The 22,238-nt window shown below is 51.5% G+C and overlaps 11 protein-coding genes across 11 annotated transcripts; 5 read left to right on the top strand and 6 right to left on the bottom strand.

The window, feature by feature from the left end:
• Nucleotides 1-316: 316 nt before the first annotated feature.
• On the top strand, nt 317-1,984 carry PCK1 (phosphoenolpyruvate carboxykinase PCK1; the record flags this gene model as incomplete). Its single annotated transcript, XM_076686442.1, has 1 exon — nt 317-1,984. The coding sequence occupies one exon, from the start codon at nt 317-319 to the stop codon at nt 1,982-1,984; it is 1,668 nt and encodes a 555-aa protein (XP_076539389.1).
• An 888-nt stretch (nt 1,985-2,872) lies between these two features.
• Nucleotides 2,873-4,075, top strand: SVF1 (Svf1p; the record flags this gene model as incomplete). Its single annotated transcript, XM_076686441.1, has 2 exons — nt 2,873-2,895; nt 2,944-4,075. 2 exons carry the CDS (start codon nt 2,873-2,875, stop codon nt 4,073-4,075), a joined length of 1,155 nt encoding a protein of 384 aa, XP_076539388.1.
• Nucleotides 4,076-4,341: 266 nt separating this feature from the next.
• On the bottom strand, nt 4,342-4,823 carry MAY24 (May24p; the record flags this gene model as incomplete). Its single annotated transcript, XM_076686440.1, has 2 exons — nt 4,342-4,771; nt 4,822-4,823. Coding segments are annotated over 2 exons (432 nt in total).
• A 1,124-nt stretch (nt 4,824-5,947) lies between these two features.
• TRVA0_037S01464 (F-box protein) lies at nt 5,948-6,697 on the top strand (the record flags this gene model as incomplete). Its single annotated transcript, XM_076686439.1, has 1 exon — nt 5,948-6,697. One exon carries the CDS (start codon nt 5,948-5,950, stop codon nt 6,695-6,697), a length of 750 nt encoding a protein of 249 aa, XP_076539386.1.
• Nucleotides 6,698-7,083: 386 nt separating this feature from the next.
• PRE9 (proteasome core particle subunit alpha 3) lies at nt 7,084-7,891 on the bottom strand (the record flags this gene model as incomplete). The annotated part of the gene is made up of 2 exons (XM_076686438.1): nt 7,084-7,773; nt 7,829-7,891. 2 exons carry the CDS (start codon nt 7,889-7,891, stop codon nt 7,084-7,086), a joined length of 753 nt encoding a protein of 250 aa, XP_076539385.1.
• A 161-nt stretch (nt 7,892-8,052) lies between these two features.
• URN1 (Urn1p) lies at nt 8,053-9,078 on the top strand (the record flags this gene model as incomplete). The annotated part of the gene is made up of 1 exon (XM_076686437.1): nt 8,053-9,078. The coding sequence occupies one exon, from the start codon at nt 8,053-8,055 to the stop codon at nt 9,076-9,078; it is 1,026 nt and encodes a 341-aa protein (XP_076539384.1).
• A 279-nt stretch (nt 9,079-9,357) lies between these two features.
• TRVA0_037S01398 (ATP-binding protein) lies at nt 9,358-11,383 on the bottom strand (the record flags this gene model as incomplete). The annotated part of the gene is made up of 2 exons (XM_076686436.1): nt 11,382-11,383; nt 9,358-11,171 (listed from the first exon to the last, which is right to left on the bottom strand). The coding sequence occupies exon 2, from the start codon at nt 11,107-11,109 to the stop codon at nt 9,358-9,360; it is 1,752 nt and encodes a 583-aa protein (XP_076539383.1). The 5' UTR covers nt 11,110-11,171; nt 11,382-11,383.
• A 683-nt stretch (nt 11,384-12,066) lies between these two features.
• COQ5 (2-hexaprenyl-6-methoxy-1,4-benzoquinone methyltransferase) lies at nt 12,067-12,942 on the bottom strand (the record flags this gene model as incomplete). The annotated part of the gene is made up of 1 exon (XM_076686435.1): nt 12,067-12,942. The coding sequence occupies one exon, from the start codon at nt 12,940-12,942 to the stop codon at nt 12,067-12,069; it is 876 nt and encodes a 291-aa protein (XP_076539382.1).
• A 467-nt stretch (nt 12,943-13,409) lies between these two features.
• SMC4 (condensin subunit SMC4) lies at nt 13,410-17,891 on the bottom strand (the record flags this gene model as incomplete). The annotated part of the gene is made up of 2 exons (XM_076686434.1): nt 13,410-17,141; nt 17,223-17,891. 2 exons carry the CDS (start codon nt 17,889-17,891, stop codon nt 13,410-13,412), a joined length of 4,401 nt encoding a protein of 1,466 aa, XP_076539381.1.
• A 563-nt stretch (nt 17,892-18,454) lies between these two features.
• TRVA0_037S01332 (uncharacterized protein) lies at nt 18,455-19,803 on the bottom strand (the record flags this gene model as incomplete). The annotated part of the gene is made up of 2 exons (XM_076686433.1): nt 18,455-19,714; nt 19,780-19,803. The coding sequence occupies 2 exons, from the start codon at nt 19,801-19,803 to the stop codon at nt 18,455-18,457; spliced, it is 1,284 nt and encodes a 427-aa protein (XP_076539380.1).
• A 1,071-nt stretch (nt 19,804-20,874) lies between these two features.
• ARP6 (Arp6p) lies at nt 20,875-22,143 on the top strand (the record flags this gene model as incomplete). Its single annotated transcript, XM_076686432.1, has 1 exon — nt 20,875-22,143. One exon carries the CDS (start codon nt 20,875-20,877, stop codon nt 22,141-22,143), a length of 1,269 nt encoding a protein of 422 aa, XP_076539379.1.
• Nucleotides 22,144-22,238: the final 95 nt, after the last annotated feature.

Genomic DNA, 22,238 nt, shown 5'->3' with positions numbered 1-22,238 from the left:
AGAGACGGGGTGGTAGCAAAGGTAGACGATAATAACTCGGATAATCCCCGGAACAAGTTTCTTTTCCCCAGACTTGGACGACACCCCCGGCCGCTTCTCGTGGGTTCGAAAAGAAACTTAGGTGAACCCTAACACTATAGCGGGCACAGTAAACACATAATGGTAACGGAAGGACCCCTCCCTCGGCGACAGAAAAGTATATAAAGATCCAGAGGAATCCCTCTGAGTTGATAATTGAACATCATCCTATTTATTTATCCTCCTTTACCACTTTGGTAATCAAACTCCCTATTCGTAGACTCGAAAACACAAAAAAATGTCTCCTCCAGTTAATATGACCAAGCTGCATCCAGCCGGTGTCGAGCCATTGGGCCACACTGAGCTTGAGGAAGAGCTTCACCAGGTCGCGCACATCGACTACGACCGAGTGTCGATCCAGCACAACCCATCCGTCGCCTCTCTCTACGAGGACGCTCTTGTTCACGAGTCTGGCTCCGCCATGAACTCGACCGGTGCCCTCGTTGCCTCTTCCGGCAAGAAGACTGGCCGATCGCCAAAGGACAAGCGAATTGTCGACGAGCCATCCTCCAGCGAGCACATCTGGTGGGGCCCTGTCAACAAGAAGCTCAGCGAGCAGTCGTGGCTCATCAACCGAGAGCGAGCCATTGACTACCTGAACACGCGACAGCGAATCTACGTCATTGACGCCTACGCCGGCTGGGACCCAAAGTACCGAATCAAGGTGCGAGTTGTCTGTGCCCGAGCCTACCACGCTCTGTTCATGCGAAACATGCTCATCCGGCCAACTGCTGAGGAGCTCGCGAACTTCGGCAAGCCAGACTTCACCATCTACAACGGCGGCGCCTTCCCAGCCAACCGATACACCTCGGGCATGACCTCCTCGACCTCTGTTTCCATCAACTTCAAGGAGATGGAGATGCTCATTCTCGGTACCGAGTACGCCGGTGAGATGAAGAAGGGTATCTTCACTGTCATGTTCTACCTCATGCCTGTCAAGCACCAGGTGCTCACCCTGCACTCCTCGGCCAACGAGGGCAAGGACGGCGACGTGACCGTGTTCTTTGGTCTCTCCGGCACTGGCAAGACCACTCTGTCTGCCGATCCAAACCGACTGCTCATTGGCGACGACGAGCACTGCTGGTCCGACGACGGTGTCTTCAACATTGAGGGCGGCTGCTATGCCAAGTGCGTTGGCCTCTCCGAAGAGAAGGAGCCAGATATTTTCAACGCCATCAAGTTCGGCTCCGTTCTTGAGAACGTTGTCTTCGACCCGGCCACCCGAGTCGTGGATTACGACGACACTACTCTCACCGAGAACACTCGATGCTCCTACCCAATTGAGTACATTCCAAACGCCAAGCTGCCGTGCCTCACTCAGTCTCACCCATCCAACATCATTCTGCTCACCTGCGATGCTCGGGGTGTGATTCCGCCAATCTCCAAGCTCACCAACGAGCAGGTCATGTACCACTTCATCTCCGGTTACACCTCCAAGATGGCCGGTACCGAGGAGGGCGTCACTGAACCACAGGCCACCTTCTCTGCATGCTTCGGCCAGCCATTCCTCGTCCTGCACCCAATGCAGTACGCCAAGATGCTCTCCGAGAAGATCTCGCAGTACAAGGCCACCGCCTGGCTGCTCAACACCGGCTGGACCGGCGCCTCCGCCAACAAGGGCGGCAAGCGATGCCCACTCAAGTACACTCGGGCCATCCTCGACGCCATCCACGCCGGCGAGCTCAACAACGTCGAGTACGAGACCTTCCCAGTCTTCAACCTCCAGGTTCCAAAGACCGTGCCAAACGTGCCTTCCGAGCTTCTCAACCCACTCAACGCCTGGACCGCTTCCAAGGCTGAGTTCGACGACGAGGTCAAGAAGCTGGCCGGTCTCTTTGTCGAGAACTTTGAGAACTACAAGAGCGAGGCTACTCCAGAGGTCATCTCCGCTGGTCCTCAGCTCTAAAAAATTTACTCTCCTACATACTGACGTAACGACTTGCATTTGAATTTTGATGTTTTTTGATTTCACTTAACTATCTTCGCTTCCTCTTTTTCAATCCGCAACTGCTAGTCATGTAATCGAGAGCCAGCCCTCGAGCTCCCATAGCTGGAGGCTAGCCCCACAAGACTCCCGAATCATGACGCCGATAAGGGTATAATTGAATATACAATAACCATCTTCGCTTCTCTCAATCCGCTCTGCTACTGCTAGTAAGGTGTATTCGAGGGCCAGCCCTCGAGCTCCCGTAGCTGGGGGCCAGCCCCCAGACCCCCGGATCATGACGCCGATAAGAGTATAATTGAATTTATCTTCGCTTCTCTCAATCCGCTCTGTTACTAGACAGGTGTATGCGAGGGTCAGCCTTCAAGCTCCCGTAGCTGGGGACCAGCCCCAGACCCCCGAGTCACAACGCCTATATGAATATTATTGAAACTACAGTGTCTCCGCGAAGCGGAGCCCCAGGGGGGCCTGGGGGGACTGGTCCCCCCCCCAGTACACCGGAGGCTCTCGTAGCTGGGGGGTCGATGTTGAGTCGATGTTGAGAGGGCGTGAATCACGTGCACGGGAGCCGCACAAGCCGCATTAACACCCGCGCAAAGACAGGGGGTCTAGGCAGTTGACAAAGACCAGGTGAGGCAAAGACGGATTAGCAAAGAATAAATGAGATTTGCCTCTTTGCCTCTGCAGAAGATCAGCATATTTTGTTGGCGGCGGAATGCGAAATGTGCAGGTGGTCCTATGTAGGCTCGTGGCGAGGAAGGGGGGAGGAATTTTTTCTTCCCAGCCCAACGACACACATACAATACTTGTTGTCTACTGTAGAGTTTGAGCAAGAGATATACATCAAAGATGCTAAAGTGGGTTCAAGGGAGGTATGTTGCGAGCTGTCATTTGGTAGGAGGATTAGGCTAATGATATAGCGTTTCGGCATTGACTGGAGCGGCGGAGCCAATTTACGGCGCAGAGGCCTTCCACCCCATCACGGAGACGGTGAGTGGCCAGAACCCATACGGGAAGCTGGACAAGAGCGATCTGGAGTGGCGGGCGCCATGGAGCTCGAACGTTGAGACGCAGACTTTCTATTTCTCGAACACGGCGACCGGCCACTACGGGTTCTTCCAGGTGATCCACTCGAACCCGGTCGGGCTGCACTTTACTGCGCAATTCACGTGCCTCATCCGACACGACGACAAGCCGGAGGAGAGCGTCTGGACCTCGACGCACCTGGAAGACTTTGAAGCCAAGGGCACGACCATGACGGCACAGGGGCTCTCCATCACGCTGAACGAAGCGGAGAACGAGTACGCTGTGACGTCAGTCGTCAACGAGGAGTCGCTCGTCGAGGTGACCTTCTCGCGCGGCGAGTGCGCCGGGTTCAAGATTGGCGCCGATGGCACCAGCTACTACGGCGAGGACGTCAAGAGCCCGTGGGGCTCGATGCGTCACGTGTTCTGGCCGCGGGCCGGCCTCAAGGGCAAGATCGTGGTCAAGGGCCACACCATTGAGCTGGAGCCGGCGACGGCGAGGGGCATGTACGTCATGGCGATGCAGGGCATGAAGCCGCACCATGCCGCGTCGCGGTGGAACTTCCTCAACTTCCAGGGCCCGACCATGTCCTGCGTCGTTATGGAGTTCACTACTCCACCCTCGTATGGCTCGCAGACCGTGTCCATTGGCGCCATCACCAAGGACGACGAGCTGATTGCCACCAGTGTGGCGGTCAAGGTCGAGCACCAGGACTCGGAGGTCGATGAGGTTGGCTGGTCCGCACCCAAGAAGATCAAGTTCGAAGTCGCTGGTCCAAAGGTCGAGTCTGAGACCGACGCGGCCGAGGTGAGTGCCGTGGTCGAGGGCAGCCTTGACCGACTTGTTGACCGAGTCGACGTCATGGCCGAGATCCCCTCGTTTGTCAAGAAGGTCGTGGCGGGCGTCTCTGGCGCCAAGCCGTACATCTACCAGTACTCCAATCCCATGACGATGACCCTTGAGATTGACGGCGAGAAGTTCACCGAAGAGGGCCACGCCTTCAGCGAGGCCACTTTCATCTCGTAAATACTCACCTTCTACTTGCATGTTCATTTCCGCATTATATACCGGTCTATATATATATAACTACAACTATTAATAATGTCTAATATTATTTGTCGTATTACTCTTGCGTTGCCATCGTTCTTGCGAATTAAATCAATTTCAGGGTACTGACATGTTCGTACATTGTTAGTGTCCTCTGGCTATATATTCACCCTTCTATATATGCACCATCGCAAGCCTGAAGGCCGCAAACCCTCCGTAGCGACGCGGAGACCAACTGCAATATCTCACAAAACTGCGCTCATCATTGAGTAGGAGGAGATGACAAGGAAGATGACCTGGATCAGCCCCCACACGAACGGAATCCACGTCGAGACGCCAAATAACCCGGCCTTATAAACAGCAGAGAGCATTAGCCCTACTATAGTCCCCGAGATGATCGCCTCAATGCCCGATATTACTGCGTAGACCGTGATTATCCACAGCCCTCCAAGCCATTTGTGGTGCATGATTACCGCCAGCCCGGCAGCGCACATGTGGAAGGACAGCATAAAGATGAGCGTCCAGAACAGCGTAAATCGCCAGATGTCATAAGTATAGTAGAGGAAGGACAGCTGATACGCTTTGTTATTCTCCGTCGGAAAGTACAGTGAAGGGAAAGGCGGCACCGTGTACCCCACTGGTACGTTGCTTCCGGCAACTACTAGAGAGCTGAACCTGTTATACTCGTTAGTCGCCGTCTTTTTGGAAATATTAGCCAATCTTACATTCACCAGCTTCCTTCAGAGCCCCCGTTTTCTGTTCCACTTGATACTGATGACTGCAATCATCCAGTGATGACGGTCTTCCGCGCTCAACTACCTTCCATCACCACTATGTTTCACCGCACGCTGTACCAGGTAGCTGAATAAAATGATTGTCAAAGATGTGGGTTCAAATTGGCAATGTAATTAGAATGGTTATTTCTCTCTCAAACATATTTAATATCTTGAACAAAAAAAAAGAATTGAGAAGAAGAGCAGGAAGTTCGGCACTTTACATAGCTTATACCGGTATCAGGGTAGTACCGGTACCATGCAGTTGAACCGAAGAGATGATCAATTGTGAGTGCCGGTAGTGTGTAGGTGGAAACCTTGGATGAAAAAAATACATGCCATATTTGTTAGTTATTAATTCTGGATGCTTCAGCGGAGTATCAATGTAATTAAGAGGTAGGTAGACCTAGGAAGTACGTAACGACTTACCGGTACCTCTGACCCGAGCTCTCCCAAGACTATCGTCCTCTTTTCATTCCTCTGACTTGGCCAATAACCTAGACTTGATGAAAAATAAGTATAATGTTACGTCGTTCAATAGTTTCCACTATCTGTGGACTGAGTAGTAGGTAGGTACTACGGTACATATAGTGAGTAGCTCTGTATCTCCATTATCATGTTAAAGATACACCCGCTTTTTGCTCTATCTGCTCTTTTTCCAATGTATGCAATCCAGTCAACTCTTGGATTATAACCATTTTCTACCTAACTTTTAATCAATATTGTAAATCCTCTGTCACGCATCTTAATATGGAGCTACAGTACAGCTACAGCGGCTAGAGACGACTATACAGTATGGCAAGCTGGAAAGGGCCATCTCCTTCCCGACTATTGTAACCTCAATACGCCAATTCAAAAGCCCACACCTTTCTCCTTTCCTCCTTTTTCATATGCCCCTAAAGTACTAATGTAACGTGTAATGGCGAAAAGTCGGATGATGAACGGCGGACGATGAATGGTGAAACACGCCATGTACTGTAAGGGGTCACACGCGCGCTCCGCACTATCTTATCGGTCGGTTGCTTCCCATGCGCTACCCACCAACTGTATAGCGTATACCCATTAATCCATGGCAGCGATGGACTTGCCCAGCGAGCTGTGGATGCTGGTTTTCGAGTACCTGGACGTACCGGACCTCGCGTCGTGCGCCCTGGTGAGCCATCTGTTCAGAAGCCTCGCCCTCGATAGACACGTCCAGCGCACGCGGTTCCGCAGGGCCATCGTCGAGCTGGACCGCGAGATCGAGGAGCGCCCCAGCGGTAAGCAGCTCTTTGAGCGGCGCATCCTGGCGTCTGCCTCTCAGCTGAGCCCGGGCTGCGATCCGGAACGCCTGCGGCTGGTGCTGAGGCTGGCGCTTCAGCTGAGACGGGACGCGCTGTCGCGGCAGCTGCGGTCGCGCCCCACGACCCAGGAGCTGCTCGAGCGCGGCATTCTCAAGCGCGGCGGAGCCCACGCCGGCGCGATCCAGGCGCTCCAGTGGCACAAGGCCCAGGACGCCGTGAAGAGACTCTACGCTAGCGAGGACCGGCCGTCCTTGGTTACGGCAATCCGTAAAGGGCTGCTGTGCGTATCTGACAATGCCAATGGCAACGTAGACAACGCACACCTGCAGCCGGTGCGTGTACTGGCGCGGAGGTTCGAGAGGCACAGGCCTCCTGTGCCTTCGCGCAGAGGTCCGGCTCCCACGCGGGCCTATGTACAGCGCCTGCGGCGACAGTTTGAGCAGATTGACCCGTCGCCGATACGCCAGCCTCTCAAAAGGCAGTGTACGGGAGTGTCCTTGGGCATTGTCGAGTCCCTGCGTCAGCAGTTCTTGCAATTGACATGAGGCTGGCCCTCTGCTTTTTTTGCCTTAATTTATTCTAACCTAGCCTTACTAATGAACAATTTCTCCGCGAAGGCGGGCCCCCTTCCATTGATAGAGTACAATTGACTTGGGGCCAGCCCCCATTGACATCCCAGAACCTATGACTTTAGAGACTCCAATTCCTTCTGTGATGTGGCGATGTGAGGCTGTAACGGGTGGTCCTCGCCCCGAAACACCCTCCTACAATTGCTTGTTAACTGGAGTCGTAGATTTTGTTACAGAGGTTGTTACGATGTTGTTACAGCCGTACGAAAAATCGTAAAGCACTCAAGCTAGCGGGCCCAAGAAACTACATCCATCTACAATGAAATGACAACGGTGTGGTGATGAAAATACATAATAATCTATTACTCTTCGTCGTCATCGGGCTTCCCCAGGCCGGTCTTCTTTAGCAACTGGTCAATGTCACTGGGCTTCCAGATCTTATGGTAGACTTTGCCATTGCGCTGGCCAATCGTGGCAAACTCGAGCTTCTCACTTGACAGCGTCGTCGAGTCCATCGTCTTAGACAACACCTTCATCGCCAGCTCGCAGGCCTGCTCCAGCGTCACGTCGTCCTTGTAATCCTGCTTGAGTAGGGTCTGCGCTGACGCATTGTTCGCGCCAATGCTCGTCGCTTTCCAGCCGCTGTAATTGCCGCTCGGGTTCGAAGTGTACAGCTGGAACCCACGCACGTCGTCGTGGCCCGCATAGATGAAGCTTACGCCAAAAGGCCGCAACCCACCGTGTTGCGTATAGCTCTGCTTAACGTCGCACAGCTGCTTGACCAGATTCTCGCAGGGAACCTCCTCGGAGTACGTCTTGAGGTACCGCTGCGCGTAGCCCCGGGCGTAGTCAACGAGGATCGAGGCGTCAGAGTCAATGCCCGCCACTGCCGCCACCATGTTGTCGTTCAGCGTGTATATCTTCTCGGCACTGATGTCCTGCTCCAACAGCTTCGACGTCACCTTCTTCTCCGCAGCCAACACAATGCCGTCCGTCGATAGGATGCCAATGGCTGTACCCGCGTGTGAAATCGCCTCCAAGGCGTACTCAACCTGTTCATCACATAATTAGCACCGTAACAGCCACAAAAAACCTCCAAATGCTTACCTGGTACAACCGCCCCTCCGGAGAGAAGATTGTCGTTCGCGAATCGTATCGTCTACTGCCCATTGTGTCGTATAGTCGGTGGTTTGGAGTTTTCCCTGCGGTGGTGGCGAGTTTGGTTGTCTCCCAACCACTGAACTTCGATCACCAAATTGCCCACAGGACAGTAGTGTGGTGTGAGACTGCGAAAAAAACGGTTTTCTATTTTCGAAGATTAATAGTTAGAGATGGAGAGTGCTCTGCCGTCAGGGTGGAGCCGCCACGTGGCGCCTTCGGGGCATTATTACTATTATAACAGCAAGACGGGCGAGTCGACGTACGATAAGCCCGATCTCAGTAGCACTGTAGACAAGAAGAAGAAGAAGCGTAGACGGCCCCACAAGCCTGCGGACCGGCCCAAGTTGAAGCTTGAGCTGGCGGATGGACCATGGGTTCTCGTATTTTGTAAATCCGGACGGAGGTTCGTGCACAATTCCGAGACGAGTAAATCGTATTGGAACGCTCCGGAGGAAATTCAGACATTAGTCGAAGCTCTGGATCGTAATTTGGTAATTGAGCATATCGCCCGCGCACGAGGATTGAAGTTGGCCGAACCTCGAGAAGAAAAACAGCCGAACGAAGAAGAACATGAACTGATTGAAGAAGAATTGAAGGGCGAACCAAGAAATGAGGAAGAACCAGAGTTAATTGCCAACTACAGCGAGTCTTCGAGCGAATCTGACAATGAGCCCGAAAAAGAATCCGAAAATGAAAGCTCCGAGGGCGAATTTGTGTTTGAAGACTTTCAAGAGGAAGAAGAAGAAGAAGAAGAAGAAGAAGAGACTCTGTCTGAAGAGGAGAAGCAAAAACGGTTTGGAGAGATGCTCAATGAGCACAGTATAAGCCCGCTGTCCACTTGGCAACTGGAAATGAACAAGCTGGTTAATGATCCGCGGTACGACCTGTTCAGTTCTCTTCAGCAGCGCCAGATCGCGTTTGATGCCTGGGCTACCCAAAAAATTGCAGCCACCAAGAAACCTTCCAATGACGCAGCCACTAGTAGCCCTGAACAGAAGTTCGCCGAATTTATTGTCAGCGAGTATACCCCGAAGTTCAAGTTTTACCTCGACTTCAAGCGCAGACTGCGCAAGGATCCCCGGTTCAGCGAGTCTCCGCTTACTGACCGCGAGAAGGAAACGCTGTTTCGACACACTTCCAAGGCGCTCAGGCTGCCCGAACCAGAACGGCAAGAGAAATTGAAACAGCTGTATTAGCCATTATTAAAACTAATCGATCCATTGTTTCGGGCACTTAACAAATTCTCCTCTATCTAGGATGGTCAACAAATCTCCTATTCAGGATATTCATGTCAATGCCATCTATTCGATTACTTAGTCTATTAATCTTGATCTTGCGTCCATGTTACATGCTAGATAAGGAAGGTTGGCGTTCGTACGTTTTTGATGTCTTACTGTGGGGCATTATGGTTCTCCCCTGGCTGTTTTCGTCCGATAAACGGAGCATGAAAAAAATTGTTCTCGAATGTGGTTGGACTATTTACCATTAGTGTACTTATCTTGCCGCATGGTCCACCAACGCTGACGCTGCTTTGCCAGGTAGTTGAACCCGTCATCCGCTTCCGACTCGGGCTTCTCCTCCTCCTCAACCTGCTCAAGCCGCACAACCATCTCGCGCGACTTGGACTTGGGATCGGTCTCGACCCCAATCTTGTACCGCCCATTGAGCACGAGGTCCTTGGCCACCAGCTCCCTCGTTCGGCCGAGAGACTCAATGGCACTGACCCGGTCGGCCGTCTCGTCCACAAGCTCGTCAAAGCCTGGCTCCGACGCAATCTCGTGGAACGCCTGCATCATAGGAACCGAGTCCGCCTTAACCATGGAATGCGAGTCAATGGTGAAAATGTTGAGGTTGTCGTAGACCTGAATGTAGTCCGGCCGTGTCATGATCTGGCGGGCCCTCCACAGAGGGATCTTCGGTAGGTCGTGGTTTTCCGTGGCCAAATCGTGCGCACTCTTGTTCTCCAGCCGCTGGGTGCGGTCGATCTTGACCATCTCCCGCACCAAGAACATGGCGGAGGTGCTGAACTTGCCGCTTTCCATGACATCGTCGTCCATGCCCTCGCCCAAAAGGCCACACTGGTTGAGGAACCACGTCTTCTCCTTGTCAATGAGATGGTGGCACGCCTCGAGCATGTCTGGTTTGGACGCCACCGACGCCAGATGTTGCGGACGCCCGCCTATGAGGTTGTAGATATCGTTGGCCTCTGCATCGCTGACGACTGTGCCATTAAACCGTCTCCTGGCTCGTTTGAGTGCCAGAACTGATTCCTTGCGGTCCAGGTCATTGATGCTGATGACATCGAGCCGCGTACCCAACTGCTTGAGCCGCTCATATAGCCAATAGTCGTCAGAATTGAAGATCATGGTCACCAGCCCAGCGCCAGACAGACTTTCGGCCCTTTGTTGTAGCAATTCGACCAAACTCTGCCCCTCTTCGTCATCCCGGATCAAGTGTGCATTGTTAATGACCAAAATAAACGGCTTCTTGTGCTTCTTGCGATGCTCTAGCGCAACCTGCTCGAGCCTGTTGAACGCTCGTTCAATGTCCAGCAGTGCTGTGGTGTCTCGTGGTCCCCGGATTGAAAAAAGCGCCCCCAGGTAGTCTTCATGGAACTCGAAGTTGAGCGCCTTGCCCAGCCTGATTCGGAAGATCTCTGGGTCGCGATGAGCATCAAGGAACGTGCAATTGACGCCCGAGACTTTCTTCATAGCCTCTAGGATCATTGAAGTCTTGCCAGTGCCCTTCTCGCCAATGAGTAGGTAGTACCGTCCGACGATGTTTCCCGCAATGATGTCGTCAATGAGATCCTGGTGCTTGCGTACCACCCATCCCTCATTGTCGCTCTTGCCGCTTCGACTATGCATTGTGAGTTCGAACGCTGGATCGCCTTCGTTAAATGCGCCAGCCATTTTGTTCAGCGCATGCCGGTGGTATCCGTTATGGTACAAGACACCCGCCAACCCCAGGCACGAGAGCGACGCAACCATGATAGCCCCAGTCTCGAGCGACTTCATGAAAATGTCGTAGAACTTGCCCCTGGGCTCTTCTCGGGTCTTCTTGTTCTTGCTTTTATCATCCTCCTCTGGGCCCATGCTATCCATGGGCAGAGGGTTGGGGAACCCTCCAGGCAAGTCAACTCGGGCAGGCTTAGTGGTGCTGATTCGCCGCACTACGAGAGACCCACCAGGGCGAAGCGCTCTCGTACGTATCGTACGGCTAATCATGCTAATATATTTTCAGAAAATTCTAATACAAGGAACGGACGCGTATGTTTTTACGCTGAACACTAAATGAAAGTTAGTAGGGTCGGCTGTAGAGCTGCTAATAGCTGATGAAAAAGTAGGGGCTGCGTATAGAACCGCCTTGGCTTGGCGTTTTAGACCGCTCAAGTTTTCACCCTGACATCATGACGCTTTGGCTGCATTTATTTCAGGGACACAAGCAGACCGGTACTACAGCACATTGTACATAGTTAATCAAAGTAAAACAGACATACATTAGTCTATAGATATTAAATGCTAAATGTCATGGCAAACGCAGAAAATACCACCGACAGCTAAGCGACAGGGTGACGTGTGAAGTTTGGGACCGAGACCGTTGAACGCCCTGATCTCCGGTTTTTCACCGTATTTCAATTCATTTTACCTAGTACCTATGTTGCAAAAGATTGGTCTATTCAGTTCACTTAGTATGTGTTTTTAATTGTCATAATGCAGTAATTGCCCTTACATAGTTTATAGGTAACACGTTACAAAAGATTCAGATCGTCTGTTACGTTGTTCACTGTAGTTCGGATGGATGTGAGTAGCTCAATTGATGTACGATAAAGGGATTAAGTAACCTAATAGCAAAAAAAAGATGCGCGCCATGTCAAAAATTACATAGGCTAACAGTATAGATGGTAATAAAAAGTAAGCGAAGTGAAATGGCTGAAACTAGGCTTTTGAAACCATCGAAGTTGAACTGTAGATCAAAAGCCACTAACTTAGCTTTTTGTGTGTCGAAATGTATGGTACCGGGTAATTTGTAAAAATGTCGGTGTATATATTAACTCTTCGATTTAAGCGAACGAATAGAGTTTCCATTCCCTTTCGAGTGGAAAGGCCCCGCTCCTCAACACGGGTTTGACGAGAGTCAAAGGTTAGCAATATAATAAGCAATGCTATGTACAGGTTTAATATTTATAGCTTAACACCAACGTGAATAGCGGCTATACCAAAGGTGAGGTTTTCATACCCGCAATCACCCGCCAGAGTGAACCCGGCCTTCTGGATCATGCCAGCAAACTCCTCCTGCGACGGGAACCGCTGGATACTCTCTACTAGATACTGGTATGAGTCTCGATCACCAACCAAGATCTGACCCATCAATGGAATGACATTGAAGGAGTACGCCCCGTAAACCTGGTCCAACACAGCATTGTTGACCTTGCTGAACTCAAGGCACGCAAACACCCCGCCTGGCTTCAGCACACGATATGCAGTATTCAGAGCCGCCTGGACGTTGGTGAAGTTTCGAATGCCAAACGCAACAGTGTAGATGTCCTGGCTCTCGTCGGCAATGGCATCGAGGGTCTCCGCGTTCTGTACCTTGAAGGTAATTCGCTCCGGATCGACAAGGTAAGTTGACTGTGTCTTGGACCGCTTTTCACCCTCACCCAGCATCTCGGCATTGATATCCACGACATTCATGACGCTCTCTCGGTCGCCGTGGATTCGCGCCGCGTGATCCATGATCCGGAACGCAATGTCTCCCGTGCCGCCAGCAACGTCGAGGAAGGACAGAGGCTCGCCGCCAGGGCGTCGGCCCGGATCGAGCTTCCTGACAAAGTGGTCCTTCCACAGCCGGTGGATGCCCATGCTCATGGCGTCGTTCATGTAGTCGTAGTTGGACGCGACGTTGGAGAAAACGCCTCGGACCAGGTCTTCCTTCTGCTCGGTTGGCACGGTCTTGAACCCGAAGTGGGTCTTGTCGCCGGTATTTAGGCACGACACCGAGGTCGCAAAAGTCCTGATGTTAATTCGGCCAGCCACTCGTAGAGACGGTTTGACAATCATGGGTCGGCTTTTGGGGGTTGGTGATTGTCGGTGAAAAAATGGGGTGAAAAGTCGAAAACCCGACAAACTCCGGTCATCACCTATCGATGGACTTAACCAGTAAAAGCCTATCAATCAGCTACGGTATTCCTATCAATATATCAAATATCAACTATTGTCTTATAGGCATGCTGTTTGAGTAAATCTGTAGAATAGAACCAATGAAGTAAAGTGTCTACGGCAAATGGCGCATGCATAGTACTCCGTACCGATACCACTGCCTGTGAAAGCTAGTACCATTACCGATAATAGAGATCAAACCTGATCTTTCAGATAGGTTAAAATTACTGCGATTGCAAAGCTTGTGGCTGGGGCATCGCCGTATTATAAGGGCTATTCGCAAATGCTGCTGAATTGAAAAGGTGTGAAGATTAACCAAACGCCAATAGATTCTATAGTACATTAACCCAATAAATAATAAACAATCCTTAGTCCTCGTTATCCTTTTTTTCTTCGAAAGACTCAATTGGCTTGTTCTCCAGCGCGATACTTCGCGTCATGTTGTTGACCTTGTAAATGCCCACGAGCTGCTTGGCCAGCTCAAACATATTGTTCCGCAGCGAAATAACAATGAACTGGCCGTTCTTCGTCCGCTCTTTAATGTATGTCGCCACAATCGAGACGTTTCGAAAGTCCAGCGCAGCATCAATCTCGTCCATAACGTACAACGGAGTAGGCTTGTAGTGATGCAAAGCAAACACCAGCGCCAATGAACTCAGTGTTTTCTCGCCACCGGACAAGTTGGAGATGTTTCGCCACGACTTCTTAGGCGGCATGACGCTGAAGATGATACCTTCCGAGAACGGGTCGAGAGAGTCGACTAGCTCCAGTTCAGCGTTTCCGCCCATTGTAATCATCTGATACATCTCCTTGAGTTTCATGGAAATGGCGTTGAACCCAGCCATGAATTCGTCCAATCGTCTTTGCTTGAGATCATCGCATCGCTTCTTGACGGCGTCTCGGGCAGCTACCGCCTCGTTCATAGTCCGTCGTCGAGTTTCGTACTCATCAGCCCGGCGCTGGTAGTCTTTGAGCACTTGCATGTCGACCTTGGCATTCTGGATGGTCTCTTCTAAATGCGCAATGTCTCTTGCCAATTGATCCTTGTTCATAGATGAAAGCTCGTCCTCCGAATACTCGAAGAAGCAGACTTCTTCCCCTTCCCCTTCCTCTTCTGGCTGGCCATCAATATCCATGTCGGCATCATCGTCCGCCTGAGGAGTCTCCGCAGCGGGAAGCTCTAGCTCGCATTCCGTTGTTGGGTCTTCATTGCCATCGTCATTCTCATCTTGGGACTCCAATTTCTCTTGGCGCCTTTTGCGCCTTCGCAGCCGCCGAATCATTGCGGGGTCATGTAGTGTCAGTTCCTTGAGTTCAGCAGACCACTTCTCTCGCGACCTTGTGTCGTCTTTCAGCGACTTTTGGTGCTGTTCAATGGTGTTGCGGATTTCAATTTCCACTGATCGAACCGAGTCAATTTGTGCCTGACGCTCTTCAAGGTCGCTCTTTTTGGCGTCCAGAGCCTCTTGCTTCTCCTCAATTTCATCCGAAAGAGCATTGGCACTCTCCTCAAGCTCAGCAATTCGTTTAGCCATCTCGCCAACGGACTGGTTTAGCTCCTCAGCGGCTTCTTTCCCTTCCTCGATGCTCTTCTCGGCGCTGTCAATGATCCGCGTCTGCTTCTTCACTTCGTTCTGCATTTTGGTCCTCTCCATTACGCCGTTGCTGAGTCGGGAATTGAATAAACTCATCTTCTCACGAATACCGTCCACAGTAGATTTCTGCATTCGCAGCCTGACACCACCCGCTTGCATGATCTTTTCCTGGAGGCCTGCAATCTGCTGTTCCATGCCGTGAGTCTGCGACTTGAGACCCTCCAGCTCTTGTCGGCGCTGGGCTACCAATTCTTCTGCGGCGTCTAGCTCCTTCCGCAGACTGCCGTTGTTCTGCTGTTCCTGAATTAGTTCCCTGCACTGGGCCTTGGCCTCCTTGTAATCCTGCTCTAGAGCTCTTAGCTCCATCTGGAGTTTGGATATACTCAACTCGAGAACGGGCTTCTCCTCGCGGAACTCCTTGAGAGCGTTCTCCATCATTTCGTATTTAGAAGTTGCCTCCAGGACACGTTCCTCATACTTAGCAAGATATTCCTCCATTTCCCGCACCTGGTCTTCAGAGACCTCTTCGGTAATCTTATCTCGCATGGCGCCCGACTTGACGGAGTTGCCACCACCACTCATGGTACCAGCAGTGTCAATGAGCATGCCCCCAAGGGTGACAACACGCCATCGCCGCCTGCCGTAGGCAATTCGCCGGGCCTGGTCGGGATCTTTGGCAACGAGAGTATCGCTCATGATGCTGTAGAAAGCCGGCAAAAACTTCTCGTGCTTGGGCGTGATGAGGTCAAACAACCGAGGTACGTTTTCCGGGGTATCGATACGGGCCAGGTTGCGCTTGGGCAGGCGGTCAAGGAGGATGAACTTGGCTCGGCCCAAGTTATTCTTTCGCAGGTATTCTACGCATTGTTGGCCGGTCTCGACCGTCTCGACTACGATGTTGTCCAGCGCTGGACAGGCAGTGCTAATAGCGACATCGTACTTCTGGTCGATGACACCTAGGGCGCCTAGCCGGCCATGGAACCCTTCAATTCGGCCGGACTCACTAAGACGCGTAAGGCTCTTGAGCACCTTGTTTTGCGACTTGAAGGAGTTGGCAGCCTCCTTGGCGCTGGCAAGCTTCTGTCGCATGGCAGACCGCTTCTGCTTCATCAGCTCGAAGCCCTGGGTAGCTTGCTTCATTTCTTCCTCGCCAAGCTCAATTTGGCTGATCGTGTGCTTCAGACTCTCTTCGACATTACCCAGTTCCTCCTGCTTTTCGGTTGCCTTAAGCTTAATTCGATCGACCTTTTCCTTGGCACTCACAACGGCGGTTTCGGCCTCCTTGGCTCGCTCTTGCAGCAAATCGACCTGAGACTGAGCCACTGCGGTCTCCGACTCTTTAGCGTTAATCTTAACGCGCCAAGGCTCGAGGTCTCGTTGGATCGACTCAATTTCATCAGTAAAACTTTGCGTTTTGTCTTTGAGCTCGTCCTGGATTTGCTCCAAGGTGGCGATTTCCTTTTCGAGGCTTTGCTCAAGCTCGGTTAGCTGCTTGGTTAGTGTCTGCGATTCTTCATCGTAATTATCTATCCACGCCTGGGACTCGTTTCGCGCGTGAACAGCTGCCTGGATGGTCTTCTCGAGCTTCTTTTGCTTATTCTCAAGGTGCTTCTTCTTTTCCTGCTGCTGCACGTTCTCAATTTCCAGTTTCGATAGCTTCTTCGACGCTTCCTGCGACTTTTTCTTAAGAGCATCGAGCTCGCGGGACTGCTCCTTGAGTTCAGCGCTCAGCCGATCAACCTCCTCTCGATTGACGGCAGTGGTTTCCAACTCCTTCTGCAACCTTTGCTGGCTCTCGGCGATTACATTCGAACTCAGCTCAATGCGCGAGTTGCACGTATAAACCAGCAGCTGGTACAGGGCACTCTTCTTAAGGGCGATGTCGTTCTCGGTTTCGAGGTAACCCAGGATCTGTTCTTTCTGGTCCTCGAGCCCGCTCAGTTCCTTGTCCACGATGTTAAGTCGGTTCTCCTTCTCAAGACATTCTTCGTTAAGAGTCTCGACTTCCAGCTGGGACTCCTCGATGCCTTTCTTGTACACGGAGGTTCCGATGACGTCTTCCAGGTACTCAAGCAATCCGTCATCGTTTTCATTCTCGGCTTTGGCCTTCATTTGCGCAATGCTCTCAACCTCGCCCTGAAGGATGAGGAACCGTTTATGGTCCAAGTCAATCCCTCTGTCCTTCAACAGCGTGGTGACCTCGGTAAAGCTGCTATCCTTTTCATTGATGAAGTATCGCGAGCTGTTGTTTTTGAAAGCTTTACGCGTGACTACGAGCTCGGTGCCGGACACCGGCGTAGATGAGCCATCCGCGTTATCCCGGACATCCTGGAAGTGGACTTCTACCGAGCAGGAGGTCAAGTTCGGCATGGCCGAGGAAGCGTGAATAAGCGACGAGATCTTAGACTGTCGCATCTTCGACGCTCGAAAACCAAACACAAACAGCAGCGAGTCAATGACATTTGACTTGCCAGACCCATTGGGGCCCACTACTGCAGAAAAAGACTATCACAAAACAGTTAGTATCATAATAAACAAGGCAATTAAACGCCCCCGTACACTGGGGATTTCACATGGTGAACTTACACTGTGGAAAGGACCAATCTCTTGTCGTCCAGCATAAGATTTGAAGTTATTAAGGACAAGCCTGCGGATAACCAGCCGCTGCTTAGGCTGCACCTGCTCGATGCTAGGCATGCGAGACACCTTAGTCGGGCTCTTGATCAGCACAGTCCTCCCGTTCGGAGTGAGCATAGTACCAGGCGACTCGGGGATCAGGCTCGGCTTGTTCGTGCTATCCAGCGAAACCTGGCCCATTGAGTCAACGACTCGCGTCATGCCGCTATCTCGTCTCCGTGGCTCCTGCAACGGCGTTCTCGGAGTATCGACCGGCTGCTTTGCCGGTGCTCTTTGCGGAGAGCCCATGTTCTCAATGTCTTCTGTATCCGGCACCATTTTGAGGACTGGCTCGAGGTGGGCTACCTCTATGTTCGCCTTTGGGGTCGGCGTAGGGCCCCGGCTTCTGAGCGGCGAGTTTTCCTCCTGATCCGATGCTTCGGCACGGCTGTCAAAACTGGTATTTGTCACATTGCTGCTGCTTGTACTGTCGTCAAATTCGTCGTCCGGCACGATGCGCCGGTGCCTTGTCGCTCGAGACCTGTCTACTGACAGCTCGGCAGAGTTCCTCTTGCCCCGGCGCCTCGCGGGCGCTCTGGGCTCGCTGTCGGGTGTGCTGCTCTTCCTCACGCGAACCATGGCATAAGTCAAAAGCGTCTTTTGTCGATTATGGCTTCGTTACCGTACTTTCTGACGGTCCCTGAGCTTTGATCCCCCTGGCTGTTTTTTTTCTCGCGCCAGTGTTTACGCGATGACGCGCGTCTCGCGACAGGTTGCTGGGGCAACAACAAACAGTACCCAGTTATGCCCGTTTGTGCACAATCATACATATCGTTTATGGGCCACTTTTGCACTTTTGGGCCTACCTTGATTTATCCGATCTCGCTTTATCGGGCACAACTGGGCTCTTTTGCACGCTTTTTTGCACAGCCAGACAAGTAGCTCTAGGTAGTATCTAGCAATTGAAGACAATCAAGGCTCCGCTACTATTCTTCGCGAAGCGGAGCTATAGGAGCTCGAGGGCTGTTCCTCGAAGTCACTATCATCAATGCGTACTAATAAGTTGTTGCTAGTACGGGCATCGCCATGCGGACCAATTATTCAGCATCTTTCAATACAAAGCAGTCAAGAGTACTGTATATACACGTACATATAAGACGGATAAATGAAGAATGTGAGCTACAAACTTACCCATGGTGGCGCTATATAACCGCGCGGTCGAAGTAGACGTTAAAGAACTCGGCTAGCGTGTCAATTTGCCCGCTCTCGGCATGAGGCAGGTTGCATGACTCGCACTGATTGAACTTCCACACGCGGTCGTTCGCCAGGTTGACTCGTCCTTCATGAACGAGATTCTTAGGCGGGTAGTTGATGAGCCGATGAGGCACTACTCGCACCGACTGCTCCTCACACAGTGCCGTTGCTAAGCTCCGCGTCAGCTCAATGACATCCTCATTATCCCAGTCCTTTGACGACGCATCGGCAGCCCGCTCAAACTGGCGGCTCTGAGATATGGCATTTGCAAAGATTACGTCCTGCATCTCTACGGGGGTAGCCCGCGAGATAGCGTATTTTATGAGCCGCAGCATCTGGCTGGCGTAGCCAAACTGGCGCGAGCCGATGAACTGGATGCAAAGAATATTGAGCGCTCGCCGCAGGAGTCCTACGTCGCCAGCAGCGATTGCATGCTTGAGGACGAAATACGGTTCGGTGTGCCTCAGGAAGAAGTAGTGAGCCTGAACCAACTGATCCTTATGGAACGCTTGGTCAAGATTATTCCAGTTGGCAGAGTTAGTAATATCGTAGGCAACTGCCGATACAAGCTGAAGTAGTTCACCCTGAGTGTACTTGCTGAGTGCTTCACCGAGCCTGGGTACATCGACACGCAGCTTCTCAGCTATCAATGCCAACACCCGCGCCCGGTAACTCAATGTCACCAGTTTTTCAAGAGAGTAGAACTCGCTCGACTCCTTGGTGACGCCTTGGGTATCAAGGTACACGCTGTGCTGGTATAGGGTGCCGCCTGCTCGCTCGTCAATGCCATAATGAGCCCGCATGGCCATCTCGAGTGTATGCATTCGTACGTGGAACAGTGCAGGAAGCGGTAGAATCCACTCTAGAGACCGGTATGTATCGCTATTGGAGCTCTTCCGAGCCATTAGCCGACTGATATTCTCGACTGTGGGTTTATCGGAGAAGATTAGATAAAGGCTATCTCGACCAAAATCGATCGGAGAAAGTCCAAACTGCGTTAGGAAGATGTTGTCCAGGGCAGTCTCTGTGCCTTCTTCAGAGTAACCATCAAAGGGTATGGGCCCCGTTGCCTCAGATTGAACTACAGGGATGTCAATTGTCTTCACTCTAGGCATTGGCTGAACTAGTTGGTAGTCCGGGCCCAAAATCCGGGCCATAACCTCTGGAAAGGCCTTGTCCAGGACTTGCTTAATAAGATGCTCTCTGATCTTTTGAGATAACAAACGCTATGTTAGCAATCTTGTACCAACAATTGACTGAGCTAACAACTTACCTCGATTTGTACTTCGTCGTCCATTGTTCCCTGTGCATATATAATGTCCTCGGCATGGAGAGTAGCAGATTCGTCAATATACGTCCGGCTCAGCCCGCCAGGAGGCATATATAGGCCGTGGTACCTCGTACCAGAGCTCTCGGTAACCGCCCCCCACTTGCTATGGAACCTCCTGGCCTGGCCGCTACTAACTGGCTCATAGCCACTGTATGAAGTCACGGTATTCATTTACAAAAAGTTACGACAGGATAGTGAGATTGGTACGCCAACAGCCGGTGAACTTATATATACTACCGTACTCCTCACTAAATGCGCCCAAGTCGGGCGGTTTGATGGCCGGCTTCCACATCGGCTCGGTCCCCCCAACTGAAGAACTGTCTCTAATGGATTTTTTAACTCAGACGGACAAGCGGGGGCACCGTTTGAATCCCAAAACGGCAACTTGGATAGTTCTTCGGCAGATATCCCCTCCGCTCCGACGAAAAGGCGGGCAAATTATCGCAGAGACTATTTGTAATTGATTTGATATCGCCGCTATCTCCGTATCCCCCCGCCCGAGCTCCTCTATTGCAAGCTGTGTGAACGGGTTGTGTTGAGCAGTTAGGTGGTCTGGAAGCCGTGCGGCGGGCGAGATGATCCTTCAGCCGTGCGATCTACGGAACTAAGCGAAGTTCATCAATTGAGGAATCTTTTGCCGTCTCTATTGAACTTAATAGGACTTCGATTTATTTCTTGTTGTACTTGTCGATGTATGATATATATACGTGACTTGCGACTCACCGGAGCTAATAATGTATCTTTGAAGTCACCTGGAATTTCCCTCAAATCTCGTAACGGTTTGCGAAATAGCGGTTCCCCATTTCGACACTGCTACAACACGTATAGTACTGAGAGTTCACCCCACCGGAGGCTGGCCGAGTCAATATCGATTGATCAATCGAAAACTCGAAAAAGTCGTCACGCGTAGATCTTGTATCGATCGATCGATCGATCATCCAATGTTAAGTTAATTAAGGTAATTAATTCAACACGTTTTGTCAGCCGCACTGAAAAAGGCCCAAGAGGATTGAATCTCAACATGTACCGATACCAAGAATGCCCGTTCTGGTAGTAGACAATGGGGCGTATAATATCAAAGCAGGGTATGCCGAAGATGCAGAGTCCCTAGTGATTGAGCCCAACGCAATTACTCGGTCAGCAGGTGACAAGAAGGTGTTTGTCGGCAGCGAAATCGAAAGTTGTCGCGATATCACGGGCCTCCAGTTTCGAAGGCCCCACGAGAAAGGCATGCTGGCCAACTGGGAATGCCAGAAAGTCATATGGGACCGGCTCTTCTACGGTCTCTCTACGGACCTGGCCCGTCCCGGCGGAGGAGGAGGAGTTGTCGATCCCTCAGACACCTCACTGATTCTGACTGAGATGCCGCTGACGCTGCCAGCGCTGTCTTCGCACACGGACCAGATGGTGTTCGAGGAATACGGGTTTGATTCGTATTACAGATGCACGCCGCAGAGTCTGATCCCGTGGAATGACCTTCAGGGGGATTTGTTTGGCGCAGAAAAAAACGACAACACGCCGGTGCTCGACTGCGCATTGGTTATCGATAGTGGATTTTCGGCGACCCAGGTTATCCCTGTCGTGTACGGCGAAGTGTATTGGCCTGCGGTGAGGAGGATAGATGTCGGCGGGAAATTACTAACGAATTATTTGCGAGAAACGACTTCATTTAGACACTATAACATGATGGCAGACACCTATCTTATGAATTTGGTCAAGGAGCAGACCTGCTTTGTATCGGACGACTTTGCCAGGGACATTGAGCTGGTCCATGCTAGCCCGAAGAATTTGCTTAAGCGGTTCCTGTTGCCAAACTTTGAGAATCCGCGAGGGCGGTTGCTGGCGGAGGATGACCAAACGGACGCCAACGACGCCATACTGAACCTGCAGAACGAGCGATTTACTGTACCCGAGCTGCTGTTTTCGCCGAAAATGGTCGGAATTGACCAAGAAGGCATCCCGGGAACTGTGCTGCAGGCGCTTACAGCGGTACCTAAACAGGCCCAGTCGCTGCTCCTAGCAAACGTAGTACTAACGGGTGGGACTACAAAGCTGCCGGGCTATGTCGAGCGGGTTAGTAGAGAGCTGCGCTCAATTTCACCCCAGCATTGGAATCTTCGGGTTGGTGCGCCTGACGAGCCAGATAATTACGCGTGGTACGGAGGGTGTGCCCTGGGCCGCAATGACGAGATGCTCAAGAAGGCATACGTTACGAGGGCAGAGTATTTGGAGAGCGGGTCTAACATATGTCTGTCAAAGTTTGGCATGAAGGTCCAGGATTTTAGCGAGGACTTGGAGCGGTTGTAACTACATATTTATACGAGATATACGTCTCAACTTTTCAACACGAACTATTTACTATGTTCATTTCTTATGAATTAATTTGATATGTTCATTTCACA

Source organism: Trichomonascus vanleenenianus, assembly GCF_965637985.1.
Source record: "Trichomonascus vanleenenianus strain CLIB 3782 genome assembly, contig: TRVA0_037S, whole genome shotgun sequence".
In the NCBI taxonomy this organism is placed as follows: Eukaryota; Fungi; Ascomycota; class Dipodascomycetes; order Dipodascales; family Trichomonascaceae; genus Blastobotrys; species Blastobotrys vanleenenianus.
The sequence above is the reverse complement of the archived record's forward strand: the minus strand, read 5'-3'. Positions and strand labels throughout refer to the sequence as shown.